The following is a 26,893-nucleotide window of genomic DNA, read 5'->3' on the forward strand; positions in this document are numbered from 1 at the left end:
GGCGGCTCTGAGCGGGCGTCGCCATGGGCTGCGGGGGCAGCCGGGCCGACGCCATCGAGCCCCGCTACTACGAGAGCTGGACGCGGGAGACCGAGTCCACCTGGCTGACCAACACGGACTCCGAGAGCCCGCCGCAGGAGGGCGGCAGCGCCGAGGGCCCCGGCCGGGAGCAGGGCGGCCCTCGCCCCGGTGAGTGCGGGAGAGGCGGGCGGGCACCGCGGGGAGGGGAGCGGCGGCGACACCCTGTGTGTGCACCTACACACCGTGTGTGTGCATCTACAGATCGTGTGTGTGCATCTACACATCGTGTGTGTGCACCTACAGATCCTGTGTGTGCACCTACACACCGTGCGTGCACACGTACACATCCTGTGTATGTACCTACACGCTGTGTGTGCACCTACAGATCCTGTGTGCGCACCGGCCCCCGCTGTATATTCCCGTACACACCCGGTGTGTGTGTGCATGCAGCGGGGTGTACCCGTGTTCCTGCTGTGAGAAGAGCGTACCCCGCCGCTCCAGCCCCCCCGCCAGGAAATGCAGGCGCCCGAGGCTGCTCGGAGGGCCCGGAGCCTCTGCCCGGCCCGGCCCAGCCCGCCCAGAGCGGCCCCGGGAGCGGCCCCGGGAGCAGCGCCGGGAGCGGGCAGAGTCGGGAGCGGCCCCGGGAGCGGCCCCGGGAGCGGCCCCATGCGCTCCGGGCTCTGGGCTACCGGAGCCGGCTCGGGCTCTAGAGAGCCCCTCACGTCCGTGCTCGGCTGCGAGCGAGAGCGTACAGACGCCGTCAGCTGTGGAGCAATGTTATCAGAGGGAAGAGAACTCGGTCCTTGAGGTTCTTGAGGTTCTACCCATACGTGGCTTTTTCTTTTACAAGACAAGTAACTTAGGAAATAAATTGAAATTGAGGAAGAGGCAGCTTTCTTCCACACTACCTCTGATGCCTTCTCTTATACAGAAAGTTGACTAGAGGGTGGGTTGGATAGGAGCAGACCTGCAAGTTTGAATTTCCCAGTTCTTGTCAGTATGCTACATCCCCAGTTGTGCACCTGAGGTGTTATAGAAGTGACAGATATGAGAGAGGGATTGAGGAGCTCTGATCTGATGTGCAGTTTAAATTGATGTAAGAATTATTGTGTATTGCAGCAGTATCTAGAAATCTCAGCTTAAGTCCAGAAATTCATTGTGCTAGATGTTGTACAAATGGTTGCTGCCCAGAATAATTACAATTTCCATGTAAAGCAGTAAATGCCTATAGGCAGGTTCAGATGTAAATAAGTAACTTTACAGCCTTTGTAGAAAGTAATAAAGCATCAGGAAGAAATTATGAAAGTGCAGGAGTGAAAATTCACAAAGGTGGGGTGGGCATCAAAGGCCAGCTGGAATAGGGAGACCAAAACTCTCGGCTGACCAAAATGTGACAGGGAGGGAGAAGTCACAAAGGGTCTACATTGTACTCCTAAAGGCCAAAGAAAGACTCTGCAGTAGTCACATGGGAAACCATGAGAATTTGAAGGTGAATGAGTCTATAAGATACCATGTTAAAGAAGATTAGATAAGAAATTTAAAGAAGCTCAAGATGATGCTGAGCAGTAAGTTCAAATTATGGGTAACAGTGTTGTCTCCAGCAGTGAAAGCTAAACAGTGTTAGCTTTTTACCCACCATTATCTTAGCCATGTTTACTTTGAGTTGTGCCTAATCAAAAACAGAAGCTAGACAGTTCAAGATCTGACTCTGAACACGAGGTAATAAAGAGGTAGATCAGTAAGTATTCTTCCTAGAAACATGGGGTAATTGACTTTGTGTTTGGAGATGAGAATACCAGAGATAAGGAGAAGAGAACAACACTCGAGACCAGCAGAGACTGATGAGGGCATGAAACGCTTTACAAGACAACCTTGCAGGAGAAATCAGAAGGAAAGTGATGAGGAAAGTACAGAGTAGAAGCAAAAACAATTCACTCTTCAACAGAGATTCACTCTTCAACAGAGCTGTGGTGGCAGCAGTTTAAGGAGCCTGAGGAGCACACATTGCTCCCAATTAGTGCCTCAGAAGTCGTGAAGTACTTCAGGGAGAGCTGTTGTAGGGTAAGGTTTGAGATAGGGAAGGAAAAGGGATAAGGAGAGGTACTCCAGGGACAATAACAGTACTTCAAGTGAATTTACAGATGAAAGGGAGAGGAAGGAGCAATTGGAGGGGCAAATGAGGTCAAATATGGGTTTAAGACATGAAGAGGAATAGGTGACTTTATTGTGAGAACTGAAAACTAACTTAGAGTGAGAGACAAACAGAAAGGATAAGGGAGGGGACAAGAGCAGGATGGGAGAGATGGGGAAATGGGAGATGGCACTGGCACAAGGCAAGGCAGGAAGGAGCTCTAACTGGGACACAGAAAGGGAGGAGGCAGCCAGGCAAGGGGGCACCAGCCAAACGAGGTTGGGGAAAGACGATAAAGTTCTTCTCTGTCATTTTTCATTTGGAATAAACTGGTGAAATTCTGTGAAGACAGAGACATGGAGACAGGATGAAAGAAATATTTGGGGAAAAAAAATTTGGGAAAAGACAAAAGCAGTAAGAGGTGGTTGTGATTGCCAACATGTCTCAGTTGTAGAAAAAACCAGCAGAATTGGACATCAAAATGTAAAGAGGAGTAAATCACTCAGGGATGAAAGAATGTCGTGTATACAGAATCAGAGAGTGTAGCAGTGAGGAAAGGGTTAGTAACTCCCATACATTAATCTTAGTAATTTCATACCACCACAAATTTCATCATATGCTTCTCTTTTTTCATCCAGTACATTCAGGTTTCTGTGCCTGCTCTCATTGGAATTGTACGTATTTCTGTAGCCAAATGTTTGTACCTTTACCAAAGCATTTTGAAAGCTTAAATATTATTAAATTAATAGGAAAGCATTGAGTTTTTTTATTATTTTCTTATTTGCTTTTTTATTTTTCCAATTTCAATTGATCCCTTCTTAGAGTATTTATTAATTTCTCTACTTGATTTTTTACATCCATTTCTATAAAGTGTATTGTAATCTCCCTATTTTTAAAGGAAGACATAGAGGCCAGTATTAGTTGCTATAACATATCTAAAATAAGAGAGAGGGTCTTAGGTTCATGAGAAGTGACTTAGGGGATGAGAAGTCACCAACAGACACAAATATAGGTGCTTGTAACTTACATAGTAATGTCTATTATGTAACTTGATAGCATTGCAGTACACTCCTGAGGCTTTGCCAATGAGGAACAGGGCAACCAGGTATGGATGAGGAGGGATAGAAAAGTAACAACTCCATGAAGCACTGTAGGTGCTGGAATTGAAAGGCATTTTCTGGAAAACAAGTGTGCGTACTGTTCATAGGATGAGTGGCTTCTGAGAGAGAAAAAAAAGAAAGAATCACAATGAGCCCTTAGAATAAAGCCATTTCTTGGAAGAACATCCATTGCTATGTGAGCAAAGAACTTTTCACAGGACTGAGCTACTGCGTAGGCTATAGCTGGGGGAAATAATAGGCTGCATTTCTGCTTAGTAACCGTTCCTTGATCCTTGCAACTCTTTGCACAAATTGCTTTCTCTTTAGAGGGTCTGATTCAGCTAAGTGGAACTGTTAGCAAAGCAATGACTTTCAGAGGAAGTAATAATCTGTGGGTACAGATGAGTCCCCAGGGCAGCCACCACGGGTTGCACACAAACCACGGCGAAAAGGTTGAATTCACAAAAAGCACACAGAAACTCTCAAGTATTTTGGAACATGCTTGCACAACCTGTTATGCTGTGTTGGGATAGCTTGCTGAAATGTAGATGTAGATGTGGATGTAGATGTAGATGTATATCCTAGAAATTTAAGATGTATACTTTATTGCCAGAAACCAGAACTGTAAATGTACTCTATGAACACATTCAATATGAACAACAAAAAAAAAATTAATGTTGTTTGTTTTAAAGCAGGTTTAAAGCCATTTTATTTCTACTTCTTTCTATTTTCACTGATAAGGTTAGCTGCTGTATTCAATTATTTTTCTTTATTATACCTTAAAGCCCCTCAGAGTGGATATGGGTCTTTATCTTGTGGTCAGAAAGACTTTACAATCCATTTACCCCGCGGGCTGCAAGTCCCTTAAGACAGGATCTCTCCTCACTGTTTTTCCACAGCAATCAGTGCAGTAAGACCCCAGTCTTTAATAGGGATTGTTATTGAAATGCAAATAAAAGTAATTAATTTTTAAATGATGTAGCAACCAAGTAAAAAATAATTCTCTTGTCTCAGAATGGAAAAGCTGAATATGGATTGCCTCAGGGCTGACTTGTTCCTCAGCTATTAAATTACTTGTTGATTTTTTATCATAACGTCACCCACACTATCAGCTAAAATATTGCTTTTTATTCTTTGAACTTTACACTTTTTCCTTAGTGAAGTAGATTTGGGGGTTTTTTTTCCTGAAGCGTATTAAAGAAAACATTATCCATATTTCACACAGACTCACCTGATGTACTCAGGAGGACAACTTGCCCATGGCATCACCAAACAGAACTGCAGTAAGTGGATGCTGCCAGGAATGAAACCTGCAGTTTAGGATCAGTGAAGACATTTGCAGAACAGCTATGAAATGGGAGGGCAATCGAGTCCTTTGTAAAATAGAGAGAATCAGAGGAATACGGGGGAAATGTTATCACTGTCTAGCAGTCTGGCTGGCTAACAGTTTATCTCGCACGATTGCCCCGACATGCCTGTGTGTTTGTGAGTGATTCGTGCCCTGCTCTCTGGGGCTCAGTGCTGGCTCCCGCTGCTGCTCCGCCGTGGCCGGGTGGCTGACAGCTCCGGGTGTTTCATGGGCCGGGCTCGTCACTGCAGCTCGGCTTTGGCCGGGCCTCAGGATGCCGAATGCGGCGTTTCAGGGGCAACCTTTGGCGGGGAAGTTCTGGCCAGTCCGTTTCGGGCGGTGTGCGGCGGGGGCTGCGAGCCCGAGCAGCCGGGCCGGGCCGTGCCGGGGCAGCCGCACCCGGGCCGGGCCGGGCCGGGGCAGCCGCAGCAGGGCCGGGCCGGGCCGTGCCGGGGCAGCCGGGCTGTGCCGTGCCGGGGCAGCCGGGCCGGGCTGTGCCGTGCCAGGGCAGCCGGGCCGGGCCGTGCCGGGGCAGCCGGGCCGGGCCGTGCCGGGGCAGCCGCAGCAGGGCCGGGCTGTGCCGTGCCAGGGCAGCCGGGACGGGCCGTGCCGGGGCAGCCGGGCCGGGCCGTGCCGGGGCAGCCGGGCCGGGCTGTGCCGGGGCAGCCGCAGCAGGGCCGGGCTGTGCCGTGCCAGGGCAGCCGGGACGGGCTGTGCCGGGGCAGCCGGGCCGGGCCGTGCCGGGGCAGCCGGGCCGGGCTGTGCCGGGGCAGCCGCACTCGGGCCGGGCCGTGCCGGGGCAGCCGGGCCGGGCTGTGCCGGGGCAGCCGCACTCGGGCCGGGCCGTGCCGGGGCAGTCGCAGCCGGGCCGTGCCGTGCCAGCTCCGGTTTCCGTGACAACGGGACGATGCTGGCTCGGACCGCGCTGCCGTCATCCGCTCCCGCCCTCTCCAGGTGCACGCAAAGTCAAGAGCTCCACAGACATAAATAAGCAAACATCAGGTTGTCAATTAAGAAGCCCGTGCAGCAAAGCGTTTTTCGTGAATTGGGCTGCAGAGAAGTGTTTAATAAACCATGTGTTTTAGGTCAAGAGACAAAAATGGATCAGTGCATTACACAGGAATATCAGGATCTCTTTGTGCTCTTATGCCCTTATGTTCTTTTATTAACGGGTTGTTTCAAAATCCGGTATGTTTAATAAACAACTATAGCAGTGATTCTGATGTGATATTTTCAGGAGATAGCCTTATTACAGTTCAGAATTATGGTGAAAGTGAATAAATGCAGTTCTTCTGGACTGTAGACATATTGCATCCATTCCCTTTCCATGTTAGTCCAGACCACGGGTATAATAATGTGTTGTGTTTGTGTGGCAATGTTTTGTAGTGGGAGCAGGTACAGAGTTGGTGTCTGTGAGAAGCTGCCAGAAGCTTTCCCCATGTCCTGAGGAGCCAGGCAGCTCCAAGATGGACCCAGCACTGGCCAAGGCTTAGCTCATCAGCAGTCGGGGGGACACCTTTGGGATAACATATTTAAGAAGTAATGGGGGGAAGAACCTGCAGAAGAGCAGCTGGAGAGAGGACAGAGGAGAGAGAATGTGTGAGAGCAGTGCCTTTGCCATTTCCTATTCAACACACTGTTGTGGGTTGACCTGGGCCAGATGTCAGGCACTCACTCACTCCCCTCCCAGATGGGCAGAGGAGAGAAAATTCAATAAAGGGTTCATGGGTTGAGATAAGGACTGGGAGAGAGATCACTCATTAAATACTGTCCCTGGCAAAACAGGCTCAACTTAGCAATATGAAATGAATTTACTGCACTAACAAAATCAGAGCAGGATAATGAGAAGTAAAATAAGCCCTCCTTCCCAGCTCTACCTCCTCCCCCAGTGGCTCAAGGAGGCAGGGAATGGGGTTTATGGTCAGTTCATCACCTGAGGCTTCTCCTGCTGCTCAGGGAAAAGGGGTGTCCCTCTCACAGGAGACAGTTCTCCATGAACCTCTCCAATGTGAGTCCATCTCAGGAGCAGCAGCTCTGTGTGAACAGCTGCAGTGTGAGTCCATCCCATGGGCAGCTGTGCTTCCAGCACTGCTGCAGTGTGGGTCACCCTGCCATGGGTGCAGCCCTCCAAGGACAGCTGCTCCAGCCTGGGACAGGGCCCTCTCTCCACTGGCTCTTCCACAGGGTCACAGCCTCCTCCAGGCACCCACAGCTCCCGTGTGGGTCTCATCCACAGGTGTGGGTGGATTTCTGCATCTCTTTGGACCTCAGGGGGCTGCAGGGGCGCAGCTGCTTCACCATGGGCTGCACCAGCGGCTGCAGGGGAATCTCAGCTCCGGTGCCTGGAGCAGCTCCTGCCCCTCCTTCTCTGCTGACCTTGGTGCCTGCAGGGTTGTTCCTCTCACATGTTCTCACTCTGCTCTTCTCTGGCAGGAAAATTACACTGCACTACAACCTTTGTTTGGATTTTCTTGTACAATAATCATATACTTGGGGTTTGCTCGGTGCAGAAGGTGATCAAGGATTACAGTGTTGGCCTAAACCACTATTTGTTGCTCCACAAGAGATCACTGAAATTATTGGAAAAAATCAGACTCAGATGATAAATACAGCTTTTTGTAATGACCATATTTTTCAGCCCAACCCTAGCTGTTAATGCTTCCTTTCCACACATTTTCACCTTTGCTGTATTTGATAGTGCAATAATGGCTTCATTTCACATTTCAGTTAAAAAATGGCACCAATACTTATTTGGCCCATCTGATTATGCTAAGCAATCTACTCCACCACCTCTGGAAGTATTTTTAAATTTATTGATTTTAAATAAATATTGACTGCCATAAAAAAAAAAAGGATGCATCCATAGATAGCAGAACTTAAGTAAAAGTGTCAAAGGTAATTGAAAGATGAGAAATTTTTTTCTATGACCCTTCAGCTTGCTATTCTGCGAGAGGTATCAGACCCAATTGCTGGGAAATCTTCAATGTTGTTTGAGATTAGGTGGTTCTGATACTGCATGAAGCCTCCTGAGCAGTCCTGGTGTCTCAGGGGGAGCAGCTACCCCCAGCCCTGTGACAGAAGGGAGGGCAGGGGCTGGACAGGGCTCTCCAGGTGCTTCCTCCTTCCCCAGCAGCCTCTTCATTGCACTGTCTGCTCTGTGATTTTCTCAAATCACTGCAAGAGTTGTAATGCCAGCCAACCTAAACTGTGATCATCTTTGCACAAAACCTCTCAGGCTTCGATTAGCATCCATTCAGTTAGTGGCCAACAGCCTTGATAAACCCTCCCTACAGTCTAAGGCAGACCTGCTAGGATTGATCCCCACAGTTTACCCCAGTATAATAATTTACCCACTGATAAAGAAAATTCACTGAAAATGTCACGTACAGGACTGAATTACATGAAAGACTTTCCCAGCTGTCACAGCACCAGGAAGCAGAAATGCTGTTGAGCATCAATAGAGATGATTTGCAGGAAGATGAACTGGAACCATCTCTCCAAATTGCTTCCCTGTGAAAAAAACCCTCTTTTTGGCAGCACTGAAATCTTCAAAGGCAAAAATATTCCTAGTGATTGAGAGCTAAGGGTCTGTCATTAACTAAAGGAAGGGATTTTACTCTGTCTCTGCAGCATGTGGTGGGGAGGAGGGATGGTGAGAGAGGGAGAGTGCCTGAAAGTGTTTGAGCAGGAAACCTGAGTCGTGGTTCTGTCAATGGCAGATCCTGCCTGCAAAATGCTGAGAAGGAAATTGCTCTGCAAAATGACTCTTTTTGCGGAAACAGCACTCTTTGCCCCATCCCAGCCTTTATATCCTGATTCAGGACATTTAAAAATTGTTTTTTCTTTTCCCTGGGAGTGTATTTACACTTTACAGACAGTTCTAATTCTGCATTTTCCAGTTTAGAAATGTAGAATTCGTAGCAAAAATTTAAAAATTTTATTAGATTTAAGCAAAGATTCCTGCCAATCTCAAAGCAGAAGAGCAATGCATTGCATACAGGGAACACAGTTCAGAGTGCAGCTTGCCCTGTTGTTCATTGATTAAAATTTCCAAAATTTCCACATAAAGCACATATGGCAGTAGTTCAGCATTGAAGTGGCCAAAATCTCTTTTTTCTTTAACTGTAATCAGTTCTCAAAATATATCTCTTCATAGAAACAGAGATGGTATTGCTCGTTCCAACTTTTTTCCCCTCAGATGCCCCTGCAGTTTAGAACAGATTCCAGTTAAAATAAATCTGGGATTGAAAGTTGGGGTTTATCTTCAATTGCAGCTGTAATATTTAAGACTAAGGAACAGAATGCTCAAAGCCAGCAGTTTACTGTAAGGCTTTCTGTCTGACCTGCACCCAGCACTCCTCCTTTCTGTTGTACAGGAGCAGATCTCTGGCTCTGGTGAGTGGGTCCATTTTTCAGCAACTGTCTCACATGAAACAAGGGCCTTGGTCCCTTGCTGTGCACAAAGAAATAATGCAATGAGGCAATTTTATCTTCTGATGAATACATTACAAAATAAAACACCAGTCTGCTTCCCTAGACTGCCACAATGCCTTTTCTGTTCTGTTTAGGAAAAACACAGGTTAAAAGTAAATGAAAGAGGTAGATGAAGGAGTGGTATTTTACCAATTAATATGGACAGCTGGAGGCTGTGAGCCAGGACTTTACTTTTTAAGTTTTTCTTGAGTTCACTGAGCCCCTCTGCATTTGAAGCAGCTGATTAAAACAAAGCAATGTTGAGCCTCCTCCTGGCTCTGTCTCTTGGGACATGGAAGGTTTAGGCTAGCTGGTCCAGATGTATGATAGCTACTGGAGAGAAAAATAACCAACCCATTCTTCATTGACTGACTGAAATATTTTGATTGTGGGTTTTTTTACCAGTTTCCAAACAGTGTATATAGTTGTGTTTCTGTCTCTGTACATTTTGTCTAGATATTGTCCTCATGTTGCACTTTTCATTTTAGTAAACTGCTAGCATTTCCCATCAGAATTGGGCCATCAGAATTGTTTCAAGCACTTGCAGTACTAAAAGCATGAATATCTGACATTTGCACAATGCTGATGCCTGAATGCTTTCTGAGTATTTACACTGTGTGTGGAAAAGATGGAAAAATGCAATGGATTTATCTAGAAGATGGTTGATGGCTGATGGCATGAAGTTTTAATGTAGCTACTGCCTTCATTTTAGAGTGAACATAAATGTGAGTGATGACTTTTTAACATGCATTCAGATGCATTAAAGCCAGAGCACTTTATGATCATAGTTACACTGGTTAAGTCAGCAGTATCCTTCTGTATATTTATGCTGTAAGGTTGGGAATGGCACCATGCCATACAGCCCACTGGACTTCTCTGAGTTAATTCCCACAAGGAACACACCTTTGGGACATTGAGACTGAATTTACAGCTTTCCAATGGTTGACATTTTGCCTAAGCCTTTGTAAATTATCCCAGTAGTCAATCACTATTTTAAAATATAAATGTGTGTTGTGGTGTTGTGGGTCTCCAGGACAAGGTGAGAGATGAGAATTGACTCCAAGTTCTCAGAAGACTGATATATTATATTATATTATATTATATTATATTATATTATATCATATAATATCATATCATATCATATCATATCATATCATATATCATATTACATTATATTATGTCATATCATATTACATTATATTATATTATATTATCACTAAAGAAAGGAAAAGGAGACCTCAGAAGGCTAGACAAGAATGATAATAAAACCTGTGAGTGACCAGAGAGTCCAACACAGCTGGACTGGGATTGGTCATCAAGTAAAAATAATTCACAGGGAACCAATCAGAGATGCACCTGTTGGTAAGCAGCCTCCAAACCACATTCCAAGCAATCAGATAATTATTGTCTACATTTTGTTTCTGAGGCTTCTCAGCTTCTCAGGAGAAAAATCTTGGCGAAGGGATTTTTCAGAAAATATCATGGTGACAAATGTGCAAGGTACTACTTGGAATGTTTAACTTCAATTCCAGCTGCTGAACCTTGGCAAGCAAAAGTGAGGATTCATTTCAGCTCATGTTTCATGTACCTTTAAATGTTTTTCTTGAGGATTTAGATTTAGTCTGCCTAAATATTTTTGCTGCTCCTCAGTGTGATTAAGTGAAATGATGCATTTTGCTCATCATGAAACTCCAGGTGTGTTTAGCTAAGTAATGAGACTGATAGTAATGCTTTGCATGTCCATGTTGGAAATTAGTCTAGACCATAATGAGAGATGTTTTATTCCTACATCCCAAAGGAGAAAGAAAGCCCAGGTAAAGGAGAGGGAGGGAAGGAGCCTGTGAGCACCTCCAGCTGTAGGCACTGCTCTCAACAGGGTGGGCACCGCTGTGGGAAGGGAGACTGAGAGAGGGCCAGCAGCCTGCTGCTTGTTTTCCATCTCACACAGTGCTCTCCTGTGAGGAAAACGTCTTTCCTGGCGTTTTAAGGAAAGGTTTAGACAGGAACTGAGCCAAAAGCCCACACTTTGGGAAAACAGGCTGATTTATCATAATTTGGACCCATGATACAAGGTATTGTGCATGGAGTATATAATTTTTAACATGTACTTTTCATGGGCTTTACTGAAACACAGCCAGTATATTTGCATGTGGAAAAGCAAATACCCCCACTGTCTATCCTTCTGAAATCCAGTACCATGAAAAGCACTTCAGAGCTTTGCTATTTTGTGTTATTTTTTCAGGTTGGAGGAAGGAGTGGTCTGTTTCTGGCACATCATGTGACACTAGTTAGTTGCTTAATCCATTCTGTGTTATTTTTCCCAGGCAAAAGATGTATTCAGCTGTCAAGGTCTTCCAAAATATTGCTGATGCTTATTCCAAAATATAGTGAAATTTTGGTTCTTCTATCTTGCTCCAGTTATCAAAATTTGTACCTTCATGCATTAAACTCTGTTGTCTTTCTGGTGTTAAGCCCTTACCTAGCACCATGTTTGTCTTTTCTATCTTCCCTTGATGGTCAAGCCAATTCCCTTTAATTCATCCTCTGGACTCTATTTGCCATGAAGAACCTTTTGTCTGGAGCTTTGAAATGATCACATATTTGTTAAAGAGTGTTGCAGCATGCTTTTCCTATTTGGAATAAATATAAATTTTTATATTCACCTTTATTTCACAGACATGGTTGCAACACAATTAAATTTGTTTACAAGACAGTTGTTCTGTGATTCTGTATCCCCATTTGAAATTGAAATATACCAATATGCACAGATTTAGCATGTACTTGTGACTTCAGGCCATGCAGGTGATATCAAGGTTTGCAGCTGGAGAGTTTGTTTGTGCTTTAGGATGAGCTCACTTGAAATAAGCTTCCCCCTGTGAGTGTGGAGGGAGGCACAGAGCTCCTGGCTGCCTCCCCACACCAGCACTGTGCCTGGGCCTGGCTCAGCCCTGCTGCCTGCAGACAGCTGGGGAGAGACCTCCAAAATGTGTGGAAAGTGAAAATGTGTTTGTTGTATTTTGCTTCACTGTCTAAAATTCATATCATATTAGAGTTCAGAGAAATCATTCTGGATACTCTGAATGTCTGGGAAGAAAATTTATTGAATTATTGTATTTACTAATACAAAACATTTTTTCAGATAATATTTTCCTGCTGCAGTAGGACATCCCTCTGTAAATCTGGATCCTTCATCCTAGCTCACAAACCCACTCTCTGCTATGTGTCAAAGTTTCTAAATTGTTTCTTGTTAGGTAAAAGAGCTATTGCATATTTCCTGAGCATCTGGCCTTATCCCTGAGGCTACTGCTTTGGAGGAAATTACTTAAACCTGACTTTTGTCACAGTCCCCACTCCATTTTTTTTGGATCCTCGCTATGCCTGGTTTTTGCAGCCAAAGCGTGCACCAGCCCTCAGGCCTGCAGATGCGTGGCTTTCCCAAAAATATATAGTTTCAAATCAGGAAAATAGGTAGAGAAAGCAAATGTTTCACTGCTTTCTGTGCTTATTATCACTCTAACATTTAATTCAAGAAACTTGATGATGATTGCAAGCATGTATTTCCTCTGGAAGCACCTGCATGTGGTGATAATACTTTCCATTTTTCTTCCCCGTGAGCTTTCTCAGAGTCCATCTTTACAGTGCAGCATCTTTTTAGGCAGGCACTTTGTAAACCAGCATCTTATGCATTATACATGAGATAACAGTCCTGATAAATAAAAAAGGGTGTTGCTGAACTAGAAAATGGAACCCTACTGGTTTGTTCATAGTCAGTTCCAAAGGTATAAATTCAGCTAATCAGCAGCTACCTGCTTTAAACAAACGTATGCCTGTTGTTCCATAACAGAACACCTGAGAGCACAGGGTCTCCTGGGTACTGGGTCAGACCTAGAGCAGGTTTGGGTCAGAATTCATCTCCTGCTTTAAGATGAAGTGGAAGAATACTGTGGCAAACACACATGGAATGATTTTCTCCACAAATAGTTGATTCTGCTGGCTAAGATTAACTTTGTCTCCTTACTGCAAGGCTTCATACCCTGCCCAAACTTCTCAACAGCATTAGCTACTGCAGCATCACTGATTTTCTTAGTCACAGAAATGTTCGGGTCACCTTGAACCTTGCTAAGATTTACTCTTTGGATTAAGCCTGTGCAGGAGATCCAGGCAGACCTGCCTATGTGTTATTTGTGGTTTGAGAAGTTTCCTGCGGTCCTGATATTTTAGGGCTACAGAATTGTTCCCCCTAGATCTCTTCTCTGTCTCTCTGTGCCAGATGTCAATCCATGACATTACTTTGCTTTTCAGACCAGTTTTACATTCAAAACCTGAATAAATTAGGTGATTTCCCCCCTTTTCACATCATCTTTGTACAAAGGTGATACAAAAATATTCATACAAAACTGGTTAGAAAGAGTTAAGAGTAAAAATTTCCTCTCTTCTTTATGAAATACTGTTATTGAATAATTTGAATTCTTAGGTGTAACTAGGTTCTATGAAGAACTAGAACAGCATGTATACAATGCTTCTCTTTGGTTTTCACTAGTGTTGCCATTATAATAAAAGAAACTAGAAAAAAAAAGAAATACAGGCCTAATGTCTTAAGTTTTCATTCTGAATTTGACATTTTCACTGACTTCTCTGTGATGAGGACCCTATTTACTAAAATAATTATTTTCAAAGCTTTCTTAGGCAGCTCCTCCCCAGGTAAATGTGGGGGGGAGGTTTAAAGCTATATGACTTAAACATTTTGAATGGACATAACCTTGCAGGTCTGTGAGCAATCTTTCAGACTGCAATTTTAAATATCTATCTTCTCAACCACAAAATTGGGATGATGCTGTCTGACAATTTATGAAAACTCTTTCCAAATTTTAAAATTATCGTTTTTGTTTTGTTTTATTGGAGAGCTCACCAAGCTAAGCTGCTTGTTCTGATTCCTGTGCTACCTCCCAAGTTGTGCCAGTCTGACTGCTTGCATCACTGGGGAAAAAATAAAGTCTAGGATTGATTTCAGTTTGAAATATCCTTTTTTCCCCCCGATGCTGCTGAAAAAAGCATTTGTCAAGCCCCAGCCTAAGGGATTTCTATTGGCATGGTAAGAAAGGCAAGACTTAGTGTGCCTGTGCAGGCCAGCAAGCAGAGGGGAAGGTGGTAAACGCTGCCATGGGAGGACAAGTTCTTTTAGGCACACTTTGTGCTGGAAAGGTAGACTTGGATTTATGAATTTATGAGCAATGGGGCTGCTGCAGAGCTGTTCTCCCTGTGGCCATTGACACAGAACTTGTGTGTGTTCCTTCCAAATAAACCTGATTACATGCAGTGAAATACCTGCCCCTTGTCCTCCATTCCTCCCCACACAAGGAGCAGCCTGGCACTCCCCAAACCCCAACCAGCCATTCCCAAGGGAAGGGTCCCCATCACATTCATGGGCATTTAATAATCACCCAGAAACTCAGGTTTGGGAATGGAACCTTGAGCATATTGCAGCCTTGCCAGTTCATTTGAAAGTAAAACGTGTGTACTTGACAGAGCATTGAGGTGGGATCTGCTGTTTCCCCTGGCCTAAAGAGGCCCACAGACTTTTGGCAGGGGTGCCATGAATGAGAGGATGAGAATGAAAACAGCATTACTGAACCCGTTCATTCAGATGTTTACAGTGTTTTAACAACACTGATGTAAACTGAAGCTCTACCATGAAAGACCAAGGAGGTTATTTACCAAACCCCTGCTGTGAGGATGGCATAAATATCTCAACAGTTTGCTTGTTTTAAACCACAATGAGGCAAGACCCTTACTATTGCCACCCTGCTGACTTTTAAATTCCAATAATACATAAGAGAGTTAACTCTTCATTTTTGTGTACTGTGGCAAATCCTAAATAGCAATGCAAAAAATATTTGCTATTTTAAAAGCAGCCCTGGGTTCCTAATCCTTTTTAAACATCATCTCTGTTTGGCGATCATAATTTTGTGTTATGTATCTAGTCTATAAAGTAGGTATTGCTTTATGGATTGCCAACAAATCTCGTGCTCTTAACAGCACTGCTTATGTATGCTCACTGTAATTTCTTCTTGGTGTTCATAAATAATGAATCACTGAAGCCTCTAAGCTGTTGCCCACTGTCTAAATCATCTATTTGCCAATGAAAATGAATTCTAAAATAGTTCCTTAACTTCAGAATAGCAAACATATTACAGTATAAAATAAAAAATCTTTTTGCCCAGTATTGGTGATACTAGGTCATCCATATAAAAATATAGTAGTGACAGTGGAATGCTCAATTCTGATATTTGGTTTATATTTGACAAGTATTGCAAAAAAAGTCACACCCCTGCAACACAGGATGCAGCAAGTATGCTCAGGCTGCAAACTAACAGAGACAAAAAATGATCCAGATATACATTTTCAGGATTGAGATTTTCCATCTGCCTCTGGAAATGGATTAATGTAAGAAAAATCTTTCTGTGCAAGACCAAAAGATGCAACACAATCTGATAAATGAACAATTGGACTTAATAACAAAATGGCTTTTTAGCTGACAGATGTTTCACCAGACAATTTAGTCTGAGACCAGATGGCCAAAGAGATACATGCTGGAAAGTAATTTCATAGGATGACTCCACAGAAGGAAAAACTCATCATTTGGAAGTTTGAAATGTCAAAGACTCAATTAATGGAATTAGTGAGTAATTCCCGTGCAGTTTGCCTGTTGAGAGCTGTGCTCAAGCTGGTTCTCAGAGCTCCACTGCAAGGTGGAGCAGTGAGCTCCTGGCTGGAGCTCTGACTCACAGTGGCTCGCTGCCTCTCCATCTCCCTCCCTGACAGCTGCTTTTGTCTGCAGCACCAGCCTGTGCCCCTCTCTGCTCTGCACCAAGGCACTGGTGCCTCTCCTCTGGTCCTGTGGAGTGACAGGGAGAGGTAAGGCCTAAAACACAGCTAGGAGGGGAATTTTGGGAGATGCAGGAGAGGTGAAGTTTACTGTTGCCTTACTGAAGTTGCATCTAAACTTGGACACAAGAACAACACCAGTTTTTATATCTAGCAGAAAAGGCAGTTTCCAAAGACAGAAGTATTTTTGTAAAAAATAAATTATAGTATTTTCAACTTTCAGTTCAAATTTTTTCAATCAAAACCTACATGACAGCATTATTAGTTACCACCATTACAAGTTAAAGTGTCTTTGGAATACTCTGCCTCCATCTTCTGACTGCTCAGGGAAATGCAGTGACTAGTTTGGAGTCAGACATTAACTCACAGAATGGTAGAATGGCTTGAGTCAGAAGAGATCTTAAAGACCTTTTATTCACAAAATTTTATATATTTTCAAGACCAAGGCTTTGAATATTTGGGTGAAACTTTATTGAATTCAGTCATTTCTTTTGCTAGCTAATACTGACAAATGTTGCTTTCTACTGAAAAGTCATCTTTTTTTACAGATTTCTGAGAAAGAATTCATGACTTTGCTTCGTTTTTAATATCTTTAACACAGCACTTGAATTCCTGCTTGATTAATATAGAAGGTCTTGATGACACAATGTCACTTCATATAGCCATGGCTTGTCATTGTTTTCCCACATACTTTTTCTCATTTAGCGTCTGTGACTCCTTAATTTTTCTAGGTTTGATACCTGCATTGCCAGTTAGTAAATTTGCCTTCTTTGTTTCTCTTTTAACATAAAGCTCTTCATAAATAAGCTTTGACAAAAACTAAACTGAGAGCAACAGTCATCCACCCCACTTACTCCTTGTATTTGGATTTCTGACCCATTGTTGCAACCAGATGTTGAGTGCTCTGCACCCAGCATAAATGACAACTGGTTTTTGTTAATGCAGTAAGACGGGAAAATTCATCTATGCTGTCCAATATCATATTGTACAATTCATGTGTATCCACACAGCTAGAGCAGAAAGCAAACCACTCATTTATTTGATGGCTGATAGGCAAAACAACATGAAATAATTTTTTCTAAATTTCTCAACTTCAAATGAAAAAAATATTCAAAGCAAGGCCATGCATAGAGCAGCCTTTCATCCATATTGGTATCATCTGCCATGCTCACATCTAACCCCTTCATTTCCCAGAACTGGAACAGATCTAAGGGGGCCTTCTCTGGGTCTTCAGTTCAACTCTTGCTCATGCAAGGAGGTGTGTGTGTAGAGAAGTCAGTGGAGACCTGCAGGTGACAAAAATCCACTGACATGCTGCACTCATTGACTGTTTTCCCAAGATTTCCTGAGCCAATGGTTCCCAGAGCAGTGGACCATAGGAAAAAGGCCAAATGATGTAAAATGTGAGGATGAAGATGCCACAGGGAGGTAGACTGCTCTCACTGGGTACTGTACCACACCTTGCATCACTGACACCACCACAAAATGAGGCAAAACAGAGACAGGGCAGAGCCAGCTCAAACTGCTCCTCACTATTAACTGCCCAATTCCGTGTGTCCCTGCTAGGTCTTCTGGAGGATGGCAAACTGGCTCACACAGGGGTACCTGCAGCATCAGCCACAGCTGGAATGCTGAATGCTGAGAAGAGGAGCAACTGTGGCTCTCAGTGTGCAAACCCCATGATCCACAACATGGGAGCTACAGCACAGAGACAGAATGGCTTCAGGACCACTGAGGTATGAGAATTATGGTCACTATTGCCCAGCACTAGCTTCAACCGGGTCTAAGTTACTTTTGTGACAGTTTTTCCCTTTGCAGTGAAACTGTATTCAGTGTCTTGAGGTGTGAGAAAATGGTGCCAGGCTGCACTACAGGCATGGTGTGATGGAGCTGAGCACCTCTGACAGTGCTTCATGCCTGAACAGCCACAGAATTGATGTTTTATTTGTCAATCAGTGTAACACACACTTGCTACAGTAAAAAAAAGCCCCCATGCTCATTTCTTTCCAACTCAGTCCAGCTGTGGCATGTATCATACAAACTACTTAGATTAATTATCTGAAAAGGAACATGTTTTCCCTTAATTGCTGTTCTGCTTAAAATATGTGCACTTCATGAACCCTGGTTCATTCAAAGCTGGAGATGAAGCTTGAAAAAGTCAATGGATGTCTTTTCAGTAACTTCAGTAGGCTTTGGATCAGATTCTCCCCCTTTTCCCCCTGACTTATGTGTTGTGTACATTGTGTACATTGTAAGGACAAGGTTTGGGGCTATACCAAAGTCCAGCCTTCTCCTGCCACAGCTGCCTACCCACCCACCTGCCTCCTACAGCCTTCCTTCCACTCCTGCCCTGTTTGCACAGCAGCTGCTGAGCTGCTGCAGACTAAAGAAAGCCAAAATCTATGGCTGGTTTACTGCTTCCTTGGTTTCTCATATGAGATGGTGTTAGCTAAAAATTTGGGGAAGGAAGGCTTCCTTGTTTTCTGGGTTATCTGCAGATGTAGCAGATAAAGTCCTTTACATGGCCCTTGGCATTTCTGGGGGAATCTCAATTTCTACTTTGAGAAGTGCTTGCCATGCTGCTGTTGCTGCTTCCCCTACTTTTTCAGGGGAGTCTCCTCTTGCTACAATATCATGGAATTTCACATCTGGGGAGAGGGAGACTGTAAAGGTTTGGCAATCACAGAATGTGCAGTCATGGGTGAATGTTTAAATCCCTGTGGGAATCTGTCAAAGGTACACTGCACTTCCTTCTGGGTGAGCATGAATTGAGCTTTGAGGTATTCCCAGAGTGGAATCATAAATAACATCTTTTATGTTATATTTTATGTCCAGTTTTGCCCTCTGTGAATAGGTTGCTCCCTGAATTTGCATTACAGTTCCACAAAATTTGGCACAGCAGTAGTTAAAGGGTTAATATTTGCATTCAGTCTCCTGCAGACAATGGTGGGTGGCCACTGTCCCCTCAGCTTTTTCACCTTTCTCCAAGGGATAAAATTGGTTTTCTTATCTGTACAATGCTGGCTGGAATGGCAGCCCTCTTAAGCATAATTTTTACCTTTTCTTCCAGTTTTTGCTTTATCTCCTTTTCTTTCTGCAACTGTTTGTGCAGCTGCTCAGTTTCCAAAGATAGTAACAATGCAGTTGTTTTTCTGCCCTCTATTTCCTCTCTCCAATTTTGTTTCACACTGCTGTGTTTTTTTCCTACCTAATTTCTACAATAATTGTCTTTCCCTATGCTCTGTTGAAGCGAACAGAACCTTAAAATTATCTTTCTCAGTTATAAGCTTGTTATTGGGTTTCCAATCTTTCTTTTATTCCCCTCTCAAAAGCCACTGATGACTTTAATACTCCATTTTCTGATTTCAAAGCAGCATGTTCTATATATAATATATTTGAGGGAAGGACTCTTTAATTCCCTTTTGCATGTAAGATAAGTGAGCCTCCAATACTGCATAAATAATTGCTTTGTATTTCCAGAATTTTTGGGCCCATTTCTTTCCTGCCTGGGAAGGAGCACATTCATAGTTCTGTAACTGTTTATCCATGGCAATCCTGCTGACTACACAAATTCTTCTGTCACATAAAAAATCAGAAAGGCAAACTCCCCCTTTGCTTTCTGTGTTGTCTGCAGATGTAGGGGGCCTGGGGGCCCTCCCTTCCTCACTCAGCATTATCTGCCTGTCTGAGATGCTGGGAGACCTTCACAGACAATATTTCAGAGTGAGCACTCTGGCACTCTGAGCCTGGGGAGGTGCCAGAGGCACAGAGGGGTGGCACAGTAATTCTGGCCAGGAGTGCAGTCCCTCATGCAGAACTGACATGCATTGCACTGTGAGTCTGGGCAAACTCAGTAAGACTCCACATCCACAAACAGGGCAATTTCTTGCCTCTTGGACAGAGTAAGATCCACAAACTGCTGTTGATAAATGCACTGACATCAGAATGCATAAGCAATAGTATTACTGTGGAATAAAGCTTACCTGACAGGAGTCCCCATGGGGAAGGAGAGGGTACAGCCTGTTGAGCATCCCAGGACACAAAGGAAGAGTCTCCTCTGACTTCCCTCCCCTGTTAAGTCATATTTATATTGTTCTCTTCAAGGATGGGGGAAAAAGTTTCAGTTGACATAATTTCACACTTAAATGGAGTTTGACTAACTTTATACACATGCAAAGATTGTACAGGTTTTACTTTGCTAGCATACAACATGGGGCATGAAAAGGAAGATGTATTTTCAAGTTCAAGCAAATTTCAGCTTTTGATCACCATTTGGGTCATTCCTTCAGCTTAAGTCCTGTTAGGTGTGTTGTTTTAAACAGAGAATGACTGCAACACCTCTGTGCAATTCCATCCTTTGTTTCTTGCCTCTCTCAGACATGAACAAGCTCCCCTGGTGTCTCTGCTCCTCAGGCGTGCACAGTTTGTTGAATTACTGCCAATGTGGGCACTCCTCCTTGTTGAGCTTTGTCTTTTGACATTTTTCCACAGAAAGTGCCTCAGCACAGCATGTGGCAGAACAGCTACACTCACTCCATCAGAAGCTGTCCCATCTTGAGAGTCACATCCTTAAACCAAAGGGTCTGAGCAAATGAAAAAGGGAATTTGGATTGAACGTCACCTTGCATTTATCAACACACAACACATCAGTACATGTCTATTTGTTTTATAGCTCCATTGTACTTTATCTTTTGTATTGCTATAGTGCAAAGATATTCCCAGGTGACATAAAAGATACTGCATCTTTTCATCAGATACTGCTGTATCTTTTCATGAGATACTGCACCTCCAGGTGGACAGGGGCACATTCCACAGCAGCATGACATCTAGAGCCATGGGATTTCTGTAAATGAAAAGCCCAAATGCTTGTCCTAGCCACTAGCCCACAGAGAAATCTTAATTGGTGAGGTTGGATATGGTCGAACAGAACTACACAATTATCAATCCAATTTGAAAAAGACTTGGTCACAATTCATAATTACAGTTTGCACCTGTCCTACTGTTAGAGAAAATGGTCTAATTTTGTAATTGAATGGAAAATTACTTCTGTATTGCACTTAGTAGGAAGTATGGGCAAATTCCCACAACATATTAATCATGTGAGTGTTGACTGTGATGGTACAACTCAGTGAAGTGTGGGTTCCTGCCCTGAGGCCCTATGACTTTGAAGATACCCTCCTGCATTTTCTAGCTGAGATACATTCAGTAACACGTATCTCTGCTGTTGCAGCTCAGTGCAAAACAATTTCTGATAACTAAAGCATTTACATTATTCTCCACATCCAATGCAGGTACATAATAAGTTGTTTAAACTTCTTATAATAAAGAAAGAAATATATATGCCTAGAGAGAAAATGTATCTAATTTAGGCTCCAGCTCTGGTCTGCCATTGTGCATCTCTGTTTTTCCACTTTTAGGGAACCATAAGGTGAGCATATAATGTGAACACCTTAAGTTGCCTAGATTTGAAAATCTTAAAACACATTAAGATGCCTAGAGTTGAAAAGGTGATTTTCCCCTGCAGCTCAAAATGTACCCATTTTATCTCCCTGAGCATTCAGGGAGAATTTAATAGAGTTTTCCTTTTGTCTCAAATGCTATGGAATACAGTGCAATGCAGCACATGGTGCCCTTGCAAGGCTTGGGTTATGCCATTAGCCTGTGGGCTAGCAGGGGATAAATCATGTCGCCTCTCTGTTTCTTACTTTTTCCAACATCAAGCTCTAAAGCACCATCTGCCTTATCCCTTGATACCTGGTTATGTCAGGGTACAGCTTGTGCTGTTGGAGGGGGAAAGGTTTGACACTGTCAGAGAAATTTTATTATCCTCTCGTGACTGTAATGTCAAAACAATTTAGAAGTAAAAGATGATGATGATGGTGGTAATAAAGAAAGGAGTGGTAATACCAGTGAAGGTAACAGGTTGGTCAGATATCCCTCCAAAGAAGAGGTGGTACCCAGATTATGTCCCTGACTGACAATAATCTGGTTTGATTCTCATTGTAGTCTTTGGCAAGGACTTGCATGAGCAGTAGCACAGGGGGAGCAAATGGCAAAGGTGCTGGTGTATTCAGGCTGCAGAAATGTGAAATAATACACAGCAACAAATTAACTCCAGGTGTTTCTCTGTGATATATATGAACCTTCCATTTATGTCAATGGCTGAACTTTATCAGATGTCATTTTACCTGGCACTCTTACCATGTAAATAATGCCTAATTTACCTGGTATTCCTTACACTGACAAATAGTCTCATGGAACACTGGCAATGCAATAATCAAACCCACCTAACCCAGCTATGTGTCTCTATCAGCCCACATCTGGGTACACTTTATTAGACCTATCCAGTTTCCTGTGCATTATGGTGTGTTGCTTATGGCAACGAGCAGTCTGGGAGATGGAAAAGTACAAATTTAAATTAGGGATGCACTTGCATGCCTCAGACAGACTGACTTTTTTGAATATTGAAAATAAACTGATGAATCTCTGAAAGGTATATATTGTGCTTGGATCTTTTATGCAGGCAGTGGTAATTTAAAACTATATTTTCACATCAGAAACATAAAATCAAGTACAGAAAATTCAAGCTCAGCTGATGATGCACTATTCACAGGGACATGAAAAGGAATCTCTCATTTTCACTTCTGGACTGAAACCAGATTTATTTGCTCTGCCTTTACAGTACACACATGCAGAGATGATAATTATAGGCAAGAATGTTGATCCAAAGCCTACTGACATCCACTGCCTTTGCAGCAGATAAAAGCTTGTGTCCACGCTGAATGAGACAGTTGCTCTGCACCACAGTGCTGTGAGAAGGATGCTGGAGACATTCTGTTTATTACATAGAACTGTTTTTGTAAATTAGGGGTTAATCACCAGTGACTCTTTCTGCTGTCATTGTGGAACTCACTGTACTGTTTAAAACTCTCACAGAGTAAATGGGACACACAGAAAACGTCCACACAAGAAGTCGCCATTAACGTTACAAAAGGCATCAGACAAAGTGACAGAAGAAAGACAAAGAATTGTGCCAATTAATGAAGAAAATTGCAGGTGAGGATGGACTTAACAAAGCTTCACTGCACTTTAAATGTCAGTTCACTGAAGACATGAAGATCTCCAGGTGTTCCAGGTTGAATACAGCAGACAGCTGCTACTGAGTGCCTCCAGAAGCAGGTCTTGTGGAAACCAGCTGCAAGCACCATAGACATTACAGTGTTTGTCTAAAGACAGACATAGTCATTTGTCTAAAGCAGTGGCACTGCACAGACGTACACATAAAACCCATTGTATTTGTTTTTTACTGACTTTCATGTTATCCCTTGTGTATGTCCTGTTCCACATTGCTATTAAGATGAGGCTGGATAATAAGGGGTACAGCTCATCACAATTAAAACCAGGAAATGAACAAATGAATCTGAATTTTTAGTCATAAAGTTGTTTTGAGTGTGGACATTTAAACCAAGAGTTCATTTAAAGCACTCACATATTTTAAAACACAAGCCCAGACATCTCAAGAAAGTGAGACTAAAGTCTAGTCTTCCACTAAATCTCTTTTCAATTATATATAGGTTAAATATAGTTAAGTCATACAGTAATGTTTTTATATAGTAAATGTTCAATTACTTAGTTTTAATTTATTGTTTGTATTGACATAATTTTGGTCTTAAAAATAGTAACTTTCATATTGATCAGCCTTACTTGAAGGTCCTAGTCTCAACTAGTAAGTAGAGTTGTGGCTACTTGGTTGTTTTATAAATGCCCCTTTGATTATGTTGAAGCCCAGTCTGCCTAGGAAAAAAGTTACCATTTATATTACAAGAAAATAACCACAATCTTTAAAGTCATATTCTAATGTCAGTTCAAAAAGTTAACTTTCTTTCATAAGATATAATAAATTCACTGTGCTGAACTTATTTAATACATTGTGAGCATACCGTGCCACAGTACTCTATGATTATATTAAATATATATCTAAAAAGAATATAAATGTTCAGTATAGTGAAGTCTAGGAATTAATTCAACATATTACTTCTTAATATGGAAGTAATAATATATATTCTCTGTGAGTTTGCATGTTTATGAAGATAAAAGAGGTAAATTTATTTGCCTCCTCTATCAGACATATATCCATATATCCATAATATACATCCATATATATGTGTGTATATATATATATATGGATGTATATTAGTATCCTTAAAGGGCCATTTAAAAGAACTGCTCAAAACAAGCATAAAAGAATAGAATTGTGAACTGAGCCCTACTTTATTCTGTATTAGGATCATTTTAATAGCTTGCTGCTTATGTGTGTGAGTTACTTTCCTTGTTGTACAACAAGTCTATGCAATAGGATTTGTTTATTAATTACTCCAACAAAAAGGCAAACTGGAATCCAGAGTTAGAGCCAGAATTTTGCATACCATAGCATATTCTGAAAGGATTTACTGGCAGAGAGAGTGCAGTATAAACTTATATGATACAAGAAAGCTACAGAAAGTGATTAATGATCCTGATGTGTTTAAGGATAAACAGGATTTTGAAGGAAGGCAAAAGGGAAGGTTTGTTGGGTAAGAAGCTGTTCCAGAGATTGTGGCCTTGGGTGGATACCACATTAGAGTGAGTAGATGCAAGAACAAAGGAGTCCTGGCAGTGAGAGTCTTTATTAGCTAAGAAATTATTTAGTGAGGATTGCTGAGCAGATGTGTCACACGGCTCGGGTCACACCACAGGAGGAAGCCCATGAGCTGCATGGCACATGAGGCAGCCCTGGCTCATGCCAGCAGCCATCAGGGAGGCAGCTCTTGAGCCTTCTATTCCCAGCATGAGCTGTGACAGGATGCTTTGCAGGAGATGGCCTTGGTACACAATTATCTGGGCAACAGCACAGACCTTGCTGCCCACATCTCCCATCGGGGAAGCAGCTGCGGAGTGCTGGATGCTGCCTGCCCTGGCCTGCTCATGATAATGTTCCTGAGCTACTCCAAGATCCCCTAAACCTGTTTATATCCTGAAACTTAACTTTATGACATTCAAAGATTGGATCCAACTTCTGTGGTAAAAGCCATGTTCAGTAATAAGCAATTTTATCCACACTCCCCATGTAATACATTACTGTTCTCATTCATTAGGCATTAGTAACTGAAAAGTAATTACATTCTGTCCTAGGTGGCTTCTTATTGTTTGATGTGCAAGCTTCCAATGACCTTAATAAAAATAAGAGCATGTTGTGGATATGTAGATCTTGCTTCTGTACACAGATTGGGATGTACTTATGTTTACTTTCTTTCTCCTAGAGATAACCACAAGTAGAAACAACCAATTTATAAAATAATACCCCACTCTGTATAATTAGGGTGACAGAATCTAGTCTATACTACTTTAGACAATTTAAAGTCCTCATAATAGATTCCCACATTAGTTTTAGTGGAAGAAGCAAGCCCAAAGGATCATATGGACATTTTCACTCCAGTGGCCTTCCTAGAAATGAGGAGTCTTATTTACAGGGTCTGTTCTTTGAGCATCATCTTTCAAATATAAATGGCTCAAAGACATCAAATAAAATAACCATGTTAAAAGACATGGACTTTCAGATGAAGGACCTGTGGGCATGTCTGTCTTATATGTCAGGATTTTTTAAATGTAATTTTCCCCAAAAAGGCATTATTGCCACATAATTTATTTGACATCCCTTGGCTGCCCATGAAGATTTCTACAGGCACACTGAAACAACACACTTTCTGCTGGAATGATTTGCCAACAGATGGTGAGTTCTTATGATTTATCTAAGTTCAGATTTTAAACAGAAAGGAACTTTGTCACATTTCCACAATTCTAACACAATATATACATAGGATTTTCCTATATATCTTGATAGATCTTCCTCCACTATGTGAGAAATGGAATCATTCAAAAGCAAGAGGATATTGTCTAAAGAGAGAGGATTTAGAGATAACAATTCATCATGAGGCAAATAATTGTTCTCAAAGACTCAGTACAGCTTTATCTTGCACTATTCCTTCATCTTCTCCCTTATGATTCCTTAATGTATTTCATCATTTCAGCATCACTGTAGGACACTGAAGGAAGACACACAATTTTAATGTGTGACTGAAATGATTTTGTACTGACATAAATAGGAAACTATAATTATTGTGTAAGCAATATATGAGTACTGCATTAAACATGCATTCTTGTTAGTAGAATTACTGAGATTTCATAAAAACCAGGACACAGGTAGTTTTGATCTTTCTAGTATGCTCATATACATATTTCTTTGTGCATGTCTCTGCATGTGTATTTTGTAATGTCTTTAGTGTGTGCTTCTGCACTTCAGGCACGTTTTTTTGAGAACCTTTAATTTCTGTTTGTAATTCTGATACCCAAGTGTAAAATATTTTATTGTTTGAACTGAAATTTGTTTTACATGCTTTATGAAAAGAATGAGATATATCATTTGTGCACAGAAATGGTATTTGAAAAAGCAGGCTTAGTTTTATTTACAAATACATCTAAATTCAAACTAGACTAACTGGAACATTTTTGTACTCTTTACAAATTAATGAAGATTGACCTTAAATTTGAAAATAAAATAAAGAACATTTTTAAAGTGTCTGTTTATTACTCCACTTATTTCACATTTCTGTGTTTGTGGTTGGGTTAGCTTTTAAAGCTGAGATCGAAGAGGGCAAAGGTGTAATGAATGGCACATCTGCTATTCATGGAATCAGAATATTTCTGTATCTGATGTCCTCAGGCTGTGGCTCATGGACTGCTTGGTCATATGAAAGAAAGCAAAATATATATATTCCCATAAGAAATTGGTGTATTTGCCAAAGAGGGATTATGAGATCAAAATACATTTGTACCTCTGTAATTATAAATGGGAGAGTTTGTGGTTGCTGTCATGGTTAAAGTGGAAGACAGTGGGAA

The 26,893-nt window shown here is 42.2% G+C and overlaps 1 protein-coding gene across 2 annotated transcripts; it reads left to right on the top strand.

The window, feature by feature from the left end:
* BAALC (BAALC binder of MAP3K1 and KLF4) lies at positions 1-26,581 on the top strand. 2 transcript variants are annotated; one of them, XM_054273959.1, is made up of 3 exons: positions 1-189; positions 17,525-17,694; positions 22,895-26,581. In XM_054273959.1, the coding sequence occupies exons 1-3, from the start codon at positions 24-26 to the stop codon at positions 22,997-22,999; spliced, it is 441 nt and encodes a 146-aa protein (XP_054129934.1). In that variant the 5' UTR covers positions 1-23; the 3' UTR covers positions 23,000-26,581. The 2 variants fall into 2 exon arrangements, with proteins under 2 accessions (XP_054129934.1, XP_054130017.1); XM_054274042.1 differs by lacking the exon at positions 22,895-26,581 and adding an exon at positions 20,450-21,389.
* The last annotated feature ends 312 nt before the right edge of the window (positions 26,582-26,893 follow it).

Source organism: Melozone crissalis, unplaced genomic scaffold (genome assembly GCF_028551555.1).
Source record: "Melozone crissalis strain CALT ecotype California unplaced genomic scaffold, PUWL_Pcris_2 ptg000002l_1, whole genome shotgun sequence".
Taxonomy (NCBI): Eukaryota; Metazoa; Chordata; class Aves; order Passeriformes; family Passerellidae; genus Melozone; species Melozone crissalis.

Bases quoted from the DNA above. Each gene is read 5' to 3' on its own strand.
- BAALC (XM_054273959.1), top strand. From the start codon at position 24: ATGGGCTGCGGGGGCAGCCGGGCCGACGCCATCGAGCCCCGCTACTAC. The intron at 190-17,524 runs GTGAGTGCGGGA...TGTCCCTGCTAG, and splicing joins GCAGGGCGGCCCTCGCCCCG to GTCTTCTGGAGGATGGCAAA. The intron at 17,695-22,894 runs GTATGAGAATTA...AAACTCTCACAG, and splicing joins ATGGCTTCAGGACCACTGAG to AGTAAATGGGACACACAGAA.